The following is an 11,996-nucleotide window of genomic DNA, read 5'->3' on the forward strand; positions in this document are numbered from 1 at the left end:
CCTTTGGCATGCGAGAGAAAGTTACTCAAGAAATCTGTTAAATAAGTACCTGACTTAACATTGGTCGCCATGTCTTGTCGCTCCTGTTCTGTAAATAAGACTGCATGTTTAGGGTGGCAGCACCATGGCATGTGGGAGACAAAGTCAGCCCCACACAGTCTGATAGCTGTAAGCCTAACCCCTGGCTAGCTCACAGTGCCTCACCCACCCTAATCAGAATAGTAGAGATTTGTGGCACCCTAAATTGGACACTTCTGACTCCTCAGTGCATTGTGAAGGTCCTATTATAATAATAAGACTCCGTGTTTTTTAGAGCGGCATCACCACAGCGTGAGTGACTGAGTCAGTCCCACACTGGCTGGAAACTGTCGACCTAACTCCGGACTAGCTCAAGGTCCTCACCCAACCTTAGAAAAGAGAAGGTGATTTGTGGCAACCTAGAACCTGACACTTTGGCTCCTCAGGGAAGTTGTGATAAGCAGATCATACCCCTTACGCTAAGGTACTCAATGACTCACACATACAAATGCAGAATAAAGATGGAAAATGGATATCAATACATTTATTGAAGCAATTCCATTCTATGGTCAAAAGCATGAGCTGCGATAATTAGGCAGATGAAACACAGCACAGTGATCATAGTTACTATCAGTATGAAAAAGATAAACAATTCTACCTTTTTATATAATTGTGAAAAACTACAGATTCCTACCTACACTGTGTAAAAACCTGAGAGCAGAGCAGTGGTAACCCTTCTGCCTAGCCTGGTCTAAGAGAAATACTTTCAACTCCATACAAAGCTGGCAAGGGTCTGCCTGCTATCTGAATGGCAATCTTCTAAGTTGGCTGAAGAGTCAGCACCAGAATCAGCGGAGCGGTCAATGGAATGGTGTACGTCATTGGACAGCCATGACTGGAATGCCCTCCGAACGCCCTTAGGCCCATGTGGTTTTTATATAGCAAATCTAGCAGTGTTCTAAAAACAGACCTGAAGTGGTAACTAGGAACTGGCTCCTGAGCTCCTGTAGCAGCAATAAGAGTTAGAATATCATGTACGTAACATGACAGCCTGGAACATGGCACAGAGTGAAATGGATACAAATTGCTGTTATAATGCGCGGCACAAACAACTAGCTCTTCTCAAAAAGAAGCAGCTGATTAAATATATTAAAACAACATGCTGAAAGAGGGCTGTGCTAAAAAATATGAAAATGAATGAAGCCATGTCTACATGTACAAGGCACAAGCAACAGGCCTAATGCAAAAATAAGGGTGTCCAACCCAGGCACTAAGGAGAACCCACAACATGCTCCCCTTCTTGGTACAGGAGTGTAGAGTCCAGGACCTAAATTGTTAAGAATATACTACTTAAAAGCACATGTAATATAAAATACATACATTTAAGAGAAAATGTCCAAGTTGGCAAGCAGACCAGGCCAAATATTTAAGTCCAAATTAAAAAAGGTCAATTTGTAAAAGATGCTGATTAAAAAACATAAGATTCTTGCAAGAGGTCATCAAGCTTAGAGGTAGAGATGGAATCCAGGATAAACCTCACTTCAGCAGACGATAAAACCACCATCTCCTTATTGGAAGATGAGAAGGAGCCCACATGATCAGTCATGGCTGAGGGGGCAGCGTTCTGTGCCGGGCCAGATGTTGTCGAGGCACCAGGAGCTAAAGAGTCTCGATCCCTGGAGTCCGGCTCATAAGAGGTGTCACGCAGCAACCGCAATCTCATTAGACAACTCTGGCAGTGAACCCTCATTGAGAACACCATTAGGTTTATGTCCACAGAAAGTACACTTGTTGCAGACCAAGACGCACATTCAGTGCATGTTCGAAAGAGCACCAGAAGCAACAGAAGACGGGCTGCAGGTAGCAAAGTACTGGTAAAAATGACAATGACCAGTCCTTGTCTAGTTCTTCCAACAGTGCAGCTCCGAAATAAAGTATCAAGCATTCACGACACAGGCATGCACCTGTAAATGCATGAGACCGGGAAGGCTACCTGCCTGTCCGGGGACTGGTAAAAAAGTACCGGAATCTGTGAACAAAAACAAACACTGTAGTATGCAGTCACAACACGAAAGACCTACATGAGCCATTTTATTTTAAGCAGACGTGAACAGTATCCTGCATATTGCATGCTTCATATATATCTATCATGTTGTGATTACATGCTAAAGAGTTCGTTTTTGTTCACGGGTTTGGTGTTTCTGGTACTTTTGAACCAGTCCCTAGACAGGTAAGTAGCCTTCGATGTCACATGAATTTATATGTGCATGCAATTCCTGTGTTTAATGAACCTTAGAATTGCACTGGGGCTCCGACATTCCTTTTGTCCTGACGAATACCTGGGACTAATCTTGGCCGTTCGAATAGGGCAGAAGCATGTTGGTAAGCTGAAGTTCATAGGACCATTGTACTACTTTTTTATAGTGCCCATCCTTGACATGATTAAAGCATGGAGGAGTCATATTTTATATTAATATTAATCCTGGTCACAAAAAAAAATATATACAAAGAGCAACCTGGAATACAGTCACGCTCATGCTTGCATTTAGCAGCCAGTATGAACCCGATGGTGAAGCATTTCACTACTAGAGTGAGTGTGGGTTATATATAAAAAGGAAAGCCTTTTCCTTCTCTGTATTTCAAGACTATGTTACTTAAGCTCTGTGGTTTTACTTGTGTATGGGATGACAGGCACTTTATTGTTCTGAAGACTATATGTATAAAGAAGCTTTTGAGTAATCTCTTACATGTCACTCCGGCACCAAGAAAAGGCATCCAATGGCAGTCCAAGGTCTTTTCCTTTGCCCTATTGGAAGATCACACAGGGAATGAGATCTATTCTCCATAAACACTTGTGGATGGAAGTATTTCACAGGAAATTAGATCTTTTCTCCGTAAAAACTTGGGGATAGAAGTAGGTCACAGCGGTATTGCCAGACAGTGCCCGTGCATCACCCCCAGAAGGTGATGACAAGGTGAGCCCATCCGTCCATGTTCAGAGTGGATATCTTACTCCCTCCTCCTTACGGCTTTTGTCCTTCATGCCCCACACTCATGAGACAAACCCCATTCACCTGCACTCGTGCCGGAGTGCCAGCAATGGTTGGCAGTCAGAAGGCTGGGGTCAGATAGGTGAAGTGTTGGAAGAAGTTGGCCATGGTGGGGTTGAAGCCACCAGGCCCAGTGTTCTCTGTACTTTTTCCCTACCTCTGTGCCTGAGGGAGACTTTACTAATCGCTGCTGCTTGCGGCTTGCAGAGCCTGTTGTCTTCGTGTATAAATCATATGATCCTGTAAGAGAGAAAGAAAACAGTGACATGTTACTTTTTATTGTCAACTTTCATTTAAGCAATTTAAATAGGAAAATGTTCTTGCAAACTACAAGAGGTTCATGGTTTCAATTTAGGGTGTGGTGGACAGGAAAGAACACTGTAAACCAGTGGTCCCCCTGCCTCACCCAAAATGTAGTGTCCTCACGCTATTGAGGGCGCGTTGACGGTCACTCATATTCCCCGCTCAAGTTCACCACAGGCAGAGAAAACGTTGAATGGCCCCGACATGCAGGGAAAAACTCTCAGCGTCTTGTGATATTTACCTTTTGTTAAGAAAAAAACTAAATCCTATCTTGTTCTGAACAAAAATGTTTGCAGAGAGAGTGCCCTAAGCATGGCACCCCCTCAGCAAACATTACCGTGAAGGCAGCTGCCACCACTATAGAGAGGGTCCCACCAGGCAAATGGCAATCTCCAAATATGGCTGGTGACCTTCAGCTTGGAGGTCATGACTCAGCTCCCAGGCAGGACAAGAGCCATCAGCTAAGGCCTAAATAAGGCCATTAACAATTCAATATTGAAGTCTAGGAAAAATTGGTTTATAAAGACAAACTATCCTAGCGCATGTAGAGCTGCATTCTCCTCCATCTTCCTGTTCTGAATATTTCATTGAAATTTGTGGTCTTGATTAGTTGACCCATCTGAGTACATTACACCTACACCTCACAACCATCCCTTGGTATTTGCTTAATGGACAACTTTGGAGACTTTGATAGTCTCAAATAAGCTTCAATAAGAAACTTAATTAAGGCCATTTAAAGTCTTTTTGTCAGAATTGAATTCTGCAGTTACATATTTTGTTTGAAGAGCATAGCCTGTTGGGTTAGAAGGTCTGTCTGATCCGAACTGATGAGGTGTGAGCCTTGCATGGATTGTAATACTCACTTGACCTTGCTTAGCCTACCAACAAATTTGGTGAATTAACCCAAAACTGCACCCGGTAACTTTTTTAGTTGACTATCCACATTTTGCTGAAAGAATTTTTGCTAAAGTTTCAGATACTGAAGATGTCAAACTAAAAAGCTTTAAAATACTGCAAGAATAATATACCCAATTGTATTGTTTAAGGAGGAAACTAAAGGTCCTGCTGGCATCGGATTGAACTCCTATCGAGCATAAGATATACATAATAGAGGACGGGTAAACAACATTTATGACAAAACTTTTTTCCCGCATAGAATCCCAGTGCGGTTGTTACAACGACTGCGTTGTGATTCCGCATACCATTACTCCATAAGTCGAAACAACGACTAGCGGATGGAGGGGGAGGGGGTTGGCTTTAAAATCCAAACCTTCCCTAGTGTCCGCACAGACTGGAGTAGGAATAGTAAATTATAATATTCCAACATCCAGCGCCCCCTTCCGCAAGTCATTGTACTGACTTGCTGGGTAATGGTATGCGGAATCACAATGCGGTCGTTGTAATAACCGCGTTGTGATGTCAAGCGGGAAAAAAGACTGCGGGAAAAAGACCTATATTCCAGAGGAATTGACTGGGAAAGGCACAGCAATTTAAGAAAAAGCCAGCATTGCAAGATCCATTCAACTGTGGGATTTCAAGCAATTTTAATAATTTACTGATATACTAAACAGTTTTGATGGGCTGGTGAGTTTGACTTAAATTGAGATCTGCCATTTGTTGCTTTTTGTTTGTTGCTTTTCTGAAATCTGATTAACAATCATACAGGCAGATCAGGGAGCCGCAGGATCAAGCTAATTTCTGTTTAATTAATGGTATAAAGAAACCATGTTATTTTAATAAGTTATTCTTACAGTCCACCTCAAAAAAATCTAATTTTATGTTCATATTAAATGGATTACACCAACATTCAAATTTGCACACAATATTACCAACAATTCTGCAATAACATGAGCATAGCCTGGAGGATGATGTTTTTGGCTTGTAGAAGTTGAAATAAGTTTTAAGAAGGGGGATTCAATCCCTTAATTTTTTAATAGTATATACAGTTATATCAAGCATGTGATCGGACAGGTGTGCTAATCTTTTGAATCATTTGTAAGCGCTGGAGGAAAAGCTTGGCAGCCTTCTTCTCTCTGTGGTGGATTCCTTCATTTGAGATACACGTAGACCAGGATGGGGCCCAATCTCAAAGAACAGAAGCAGCTGCTGTTTGGTAGATAACAGATGGAAAAGCCTTTGGTACAGGATAGGTCAAGGCAGGGAAAGTCTATGAGTTTCTGGAAGGAGAAGATGGACTTATAATTCAGGTCACTCCTCAGGGATTATGGGTTGTAGTTTTCAGATTTTAACTGAAGGGGCTTGCCAGATGGTTTAGGTGGTCAAAATGGTCCAATATTGAAACCAATATATTCAAGGACTTGCTGATTTGCACATTGAATCGTTCAGAGAAATATTTGGATTTTTTTTTGCAGTTTAGGAAGGTATCACATTTAGTGAAATAGATTAATAAATACTTCTGCTATACAGTAAAAAGAAAAATGTTCACACAGAACCAACATTATAGTTACTTCCTCTAATTGTAGATTCTGGTTGACACTTAAGACACTGCACTCCTACTACACATGATCAGAGGTAGGGTGGAGAAGAAAAAACAAACAAAATATGTGCTTTTTCACAATACGGATTGACATAGGTCAAACTAATCATTTTCAGAAATGTAATTTTAAATAATTAGTAATCATACCATTTTACAAAATGAAGCAATTTGAAAATGGATACATGTAAATTGCTTACACTGTTAGCAAATATTTTTATGTGTAAGTCTTTTAAGGAAGTGACATTAAAAAACCATGAATAGTCTCACTGGTTGAATTATACATGGTAGATTTTAAATAATTGTTTTGCTGACAATGCCTCGAAAAAGCTTTTTTGCAGTAAACCCTAAGGGATCAATGTGAGTTTGATAAAACTTTGGATAGGAACCTGACTTTTTATATGTTTTTTAGTAATATTAAGCATCACTGATGTATTTAGACTGACTTTAAATCTGGAAAATCACTTATTCCCATTCGCTTCTTGTAGGGATGAAGTGAGACTTTAGGTTATATCTGTAACACCGGGCATAGTCGGCAATAAAGGTAAAGTGGCCCCATCTTTACTTGCATTCTCTGTTTTCTCGACCTGCTTTGACAAGCAAACTGAGATATGACATTGGGCACTGTAGCCTAAAATAATCGTCTTGTCCAACACCTTAGCAAGCATATGAACAATTTGCAAAACTAGAAATTCTTACATTGTGGATGAAATCCAAATGTCATTCCAGATCTTATATTGCCCCCAGTTCACCCCTTCTGAAAGACATTTGTGTGTCAAGCAAGGGCTCTAAAAAGGTAAATCCTTTGGCATAGTCAATCCATTGCATCAGCAGGAATGTTAGGACTTTAGGTAGCATCTCTATTCCTGATGGTTATAAGATGCTCGTAGTGTCTCAGATCTTAATAAATTCAGGATGAGGGGTTTTACTGCCCCCTTATGAATGGAGAGACGGAGTCCAAAGTTCCAAAGAGTGAGCAGAATCGAGCTAGAGGATTCATTTCCTATCATACAGTATTTTAGAAATGAGAGCTTGGTAGCCATCGGGTCAGGCGTTTTGTTACGGTCAAGGGTGGTGGTCGTCTTAATGATCTCTTGCTTTTGAATGGGACCCCTTGAGCTTCTTTTGAGATTGAAGATCGTGGGGGGAGTGGATCCTCAGAGATACACCTTACTTACATTTCTGCTTGTTGGATCAACTAAACACAGTAGTTGATAGTACACATGAGTCCCGGGGAGCATCTGAGTTTATCTTGGAAACCTGGTCTTCTCTCTTGTTTTAATATTGTGAATGCCATTCTGTGTGCCTGGGGCCATGAACCTGCAATGCCACCACATTCACTGAAGAGTACCCTTTTTACACAACTCTGCTCGCCTTTCCGTAGCAGATGCACCCCTAGAGTAACCACCTTACTACACGTCATTACGGGCAAAAGGCCTGATTTACTGTTTACTGGATGGGAATTTTGCCGTAAGAATTTTTGCTTAAGTTTCAGATACTGAAGAGGTCAAACAAAAAATCTTTTAAATACAGCAAGAGTAATATACCCAATTGCATTGTTTAAGGAGGAAACTAACAGTGACGGATATCCCACCCGCTGAATTACAAGTGCCATAGCATACAATGCACTTGTAATACGGAGGCCGGGGTAGCGATCATGTTCGTGATGAGAGTATTTCCATCCACCAAACTTTAGATCAGGTTGAAAGTTTCCAGTCCTGAGTGTTTGTGTGCGAGCCAAATGTATTCAGTGTTTTGTAGTCTTGGTTCACTTCCATTGAACTGGACAAACAGACCTGATAGTAATGATTAGTTGGTGAAAAGTTCAGGACTGGAAACAGTGTCTGTGATGACATTGAGTGAGGTGGTCGCCCTAGACACACCTGTGTTTGTTAGCAAGCATTTCAGTGTGCATGTGACTTATTCCAGCATGAATGTTTAATCCTGTAGTCTTCTGTTTCTTGTTTTAGCTCTTTAAACTCTTTGTGGAGATACTCAACTTCCTTATTTACTTCAAAGTGACATCAGTAGTCATTTAAGGTCAGGGGCGTCAATTCACCAAAATGCAAGGGGGAGCGTAAATGACATCAGATACCCGTGGATGTCAATGACATCATAGGAAGTGACATAATAGGACCTAACATCACTGCAATTGAGAATTTGCATTCAATTGTATCACAAAGTCCCATGGATGGTGCATGGGAATTCCCATGCAACAACCCATGGGTTTTGACGCAAATCCCTATCTACAAACAATGGTAGACAGGAATGAAAATAAAAATCGTATGCTTCCTAAAGGCAGGCATAATGAGGAGAATTTGTTTAATTTCTTCTTGTTTTTCCAAGTTTGCATGGGTGCTGTATTGTACAAGCATAGTGTTTGCACTGGAAGGGACTCCTTCGAATACACACCTATGGTTCAGAGAAGGCACACACCCTGCCCTCTGGCACAACATTATGTGCGTTGGGACATGACTGCCAAAAGTGTGCCAGTGCACTGAGAGGAAACAAATGTACCATATCAGTCAGAACAACTTTATTTCGCCAACACAATGAAGGCATAAAAAAGTATACTACAGTTAAAAAAAAACAAAAAAAAGACATTTCATAGCATTTCACAACATTACAATAAAGTATGTAAAATTATAAAAATTATTACATTAAAAGCTAAGTTCAAAGTTATTTAGAAAATAGAATAAATTGAATCATTATTCAGAATATAATTTTAGCAGATTGAACTTTTCTTTTTTAAGGCAGATAACAAAAACGACACCAAAGAGAAACAGATAAAAGGGTCGGGTAATAGTTGCAGGTAATAAAGGGCTACACAACACTGTTTAAAGTTCATTTTTTGCATAATGGGAATAATAAATCGCTTCCATTCTTCGGAATAAAATTTACAAAAAAACTAAAAATTTAAATCATTCTGAACAGATCTTTGATCACAGGGACAAAATGGGAGATCAGAGACAATATAAACATTAGGGGGGGCAACATAAGCGGAATATAATTTAATCGAAATCTCACCAGAATGTACCTGTACTGTAGATTAGTGACAAAGGAAAGATACATTATATTTTTGTCCATTTGCATTATACTCGGAGAAGCCAAGTATGTTCTTACTGTCGACAAATTGGTGTTTTTAATTTCTCTTATCTGCCTGAAAGTAATCGCGCTTTTAGATCATTTTTTGAGATGGAACAACAAATAGTAGGATCCAAAAAAAGACGATGTAGCCCAACTGCTTTCAATGTGGTTTTAACATAATTTAACCAAGTGATAATACCTACCCCATCTAGTTTCAAAACATCCTTTATAATCTCTCTTGCTAAAGCAAGGGTTTCCTTTTGCTATACTGAGTGCCACATAAGGATCGAGGCCACTGCAATTTTATCTGAAATATAGGGTGCTCCCAATTCAATGTGGCACTTATAGTTGGCGCATGACTTTGGTAAAGAGAGGACCCTTTTTAAGAAGTTATCTTCAAGAATCTGTAGTTTTGAGCAATCTCTCATTTCCCAGACAGCTGCTCCATAAGTGGCAGCAGAGATAGTCTTAGCTTGATATACTGTTTTTATTACATCTATAGGTTTTAAGCCAGTTTTTTAAATAAATGTGGTTAATGCCCCAATATTCTTTTCCATCTGTGACCCTCTATTAGTAATCATCTTTTGCCAATTAGCTTGGGGGTCAAACATTATCTCAAAGTAATTGAAACAGTCAACAGCTCCCAGTCTCCCCCTTTAGTAATAATTTGCGGATGATTTTGCTGCTTAGTACCTGCTACTAGAATAAAAGACTTTGAATAATTAACTTTCATATCAAGGTTATTCATAAATTTCGTATATTCCAGGACTAGGCGACGTAATGAATTATTAGTACGGGCTAAAAGCACAGCATCGTCCACATATAATAAAATTGGGATCTGTGCTGAGCCTATATAAGGGACATCCGTAGTGGAATCTAACAGTGCAGATTCCACGCCGTTGGTATAGAGTGCAAATAAAAAAGGGACAAGCACACAGCCTGCCTCACGCCTCTTGCCATTTTAAAAGATCTAGTGCACTCACCATCCCTTCCATAGCGAACACAAGCTGAGGCACCCGAGTACAGGTCACGGATGAGATCAATAATATTCAAGTCAATTCCCATAGCCTCCATGATCTGCCTCAGCCTAGTCTGTGCCACACAGTCAAAGGCTGCAGACAGTTCCATGAAGGCTAAATGGAGATGACCTTTTTTTGCAGCCGTGTATTTTGCTATGATTAGACTCCGGTTCAGACACTGATCCACAGTGCCTTTCCCTTTTCTAAAACGAAACTACCATGGGATGATGATATATTTTTTTCCCAGGCCAAATCCTCTAGTCTATTTAAAATTAATCAGCCCATTAGCTTTGCAGTAGAATCTATCAAAGAGATTGGTCTGTAGTTTTTTGCAATCGATCTATCCCCCTTTTTATATATTGGAACAATTACAGTGGTCGTCCACGATGGTGGTGCAGCTGTTTGGGCAATTTTAATTAAAACATTGGTTAAAAGTGGAGCCCAAAGATCTTGGTTATCTAAGAATAAGTCAATAGGGACTCCATCCGGTCCCGGTGCCTTTGCTCGTTTACATTGTTTTAAAGCATGTTTGGTTTCCACAAGAGTAAAAGTAGTAGCAACCTCAGCTGTTTCTAAATTTTGGGAGATAGGTTGGAAAGTTATCTTTTCTTCTGCTCCGAAAAGACCTTCAAAATGTGTTACCCAATCTTCCTGGTCAACATTGTTGTCTATGGTCATAGCCTCCTCACCTTTTAGAAACGGAGCGTTGATCAAAGACCAAAATGCTTGCGAGCTATGTTGCAGCCTTCTGCATAATTTCCCACCATTCTTCCTTTAAGATCTTAAGCCTGGTGGTTCTTGCTTTCTTATAAGCTTGCCGCAAGTCTTCAACTAATATTGTATTTCGGGGCTTAGACTTCAATGCTTTATGTAAACTTTTAATGTTTTATCACAGTCAGCATCAAACCAACTGAATTTTTTGCGCCAGCCATTATGGATAGCACGGGTTAAATTATTTTTAACGTCATTTAAAATTTGCGTAAAATCCGAGATCATGCGGTCGTGTAAAACTGGATCCAGACAAAGCATTATCTCTACAAAACAGTGTGAAACACTAAGTTGGTCAAAAATCTCTGTGTCTACCTTTTCCCACTTTAGAACAATCCCATTCTCTCTTGCAATAACTGGATTTATAGGAAGATTAAAGGCACAATCAACTTTCTTTACAGATTGCATAGAAAAGGTTATTACAGCATGGTCACTGAATGAGTAAAACACAGTCTTAAAGTGAAATAAAAGTCTCTCACAGGGTCAGAGACCAACACAAGTCGAGAGTTGAGGAAGAATAATGATTTAAAAAAGTAGGTTCTAACAGATCAGTTAAATGTTCAGAAGTATTTAATAATATAAAATTATTTAATAATCTATTTAAGCTGTTGCCATAATCCGAATGACAAAAATGAGAGCCACTTTCCTCATTATCATCCTGTATTCCACAAGCTAAAACATTTAGCTTATCACATGGATGAATGTTAAAATCCCCAAGCCAAATTATATTAAAGGCTTTGGTACATTTATCTTCCAAATCATTAATAGCTTTTTCCAACGTGGCCAGCACCTCTGCTTGTTTACTTCCAAATGTATTGTTATAAAAGTTAATAAGAAACCAACAATAGTCCACAGAGTATTCAATTACAATAATATGGTAAGAGGGTGACATATAAAAAAAAAGGCTTTACTTTAAAAGGAAAAGCATTGGAAAGTAGCGTCAAGAAACCACCCTTAGCCCGACCAGCAGGTGACGGTACAGCAGGAGTATGAAAGGTGCGGTACCCATTCAGGAATATTGGATCTATCGCCCAAGTCTCTTGAAGACATACTATGTCGTTGGGTGTCAACAAGGTCAGCTAATCGGTATTAGACCTCTTTTGATTACAACCTGAAATATTCCAAGATATAACCGCTATAGATCCCGAGAGATTCTCTCGGGCTTGTAAAGTATTTGACAAAATTAAGCTATCTTGTTGGCTTGCTGACATCACGCTAGCAATTATATGAGGTGAAGTGCACAAGGGTGACAGTTTT

General features: G+C 39.8%; 1 protein-coding gene across 1 annotated transcript in view; it reads right to left on the reverse strand.

Moving 5' to 3' along the window:
* Window positions 1-2,821: 2,821 nt before the first annotated feature.
* LOC147678713 (phospholipid scramblase 1-like) overlaps window positions 2,822-11,996 on the reverse strand; it is a 72,687-nt gene continuing 63,512 nt past the window's right edge. Inside the window, exon 8 of the mRNA XM_086946167.1 lies at window positions 2,822-3,308. Within this exon, the coding sequence (XP_086802293.1) occupies window positions 3,249-3,308 (60 nt within the window). The 3' untranslated portion in view covers window positions 2,822-3,248. The remainder of the gene's footprint in view (window positions 3,309-11,996) is intronic.

This window comes from Lissotriton vulgaris, chromosome 12 (genome assembly GCF_964263255.1).
Source record: "Lissotriton vulgaris chromosome 12, aLisVul1.2, whole genome shotgun sequence".
NCBI classification, from domain to species: Eukaryota; Metazoa; Chordata; class Amphibia; order Caudata; family Salamandridae; genus Lissotriton; species Lissotriton vulgaris.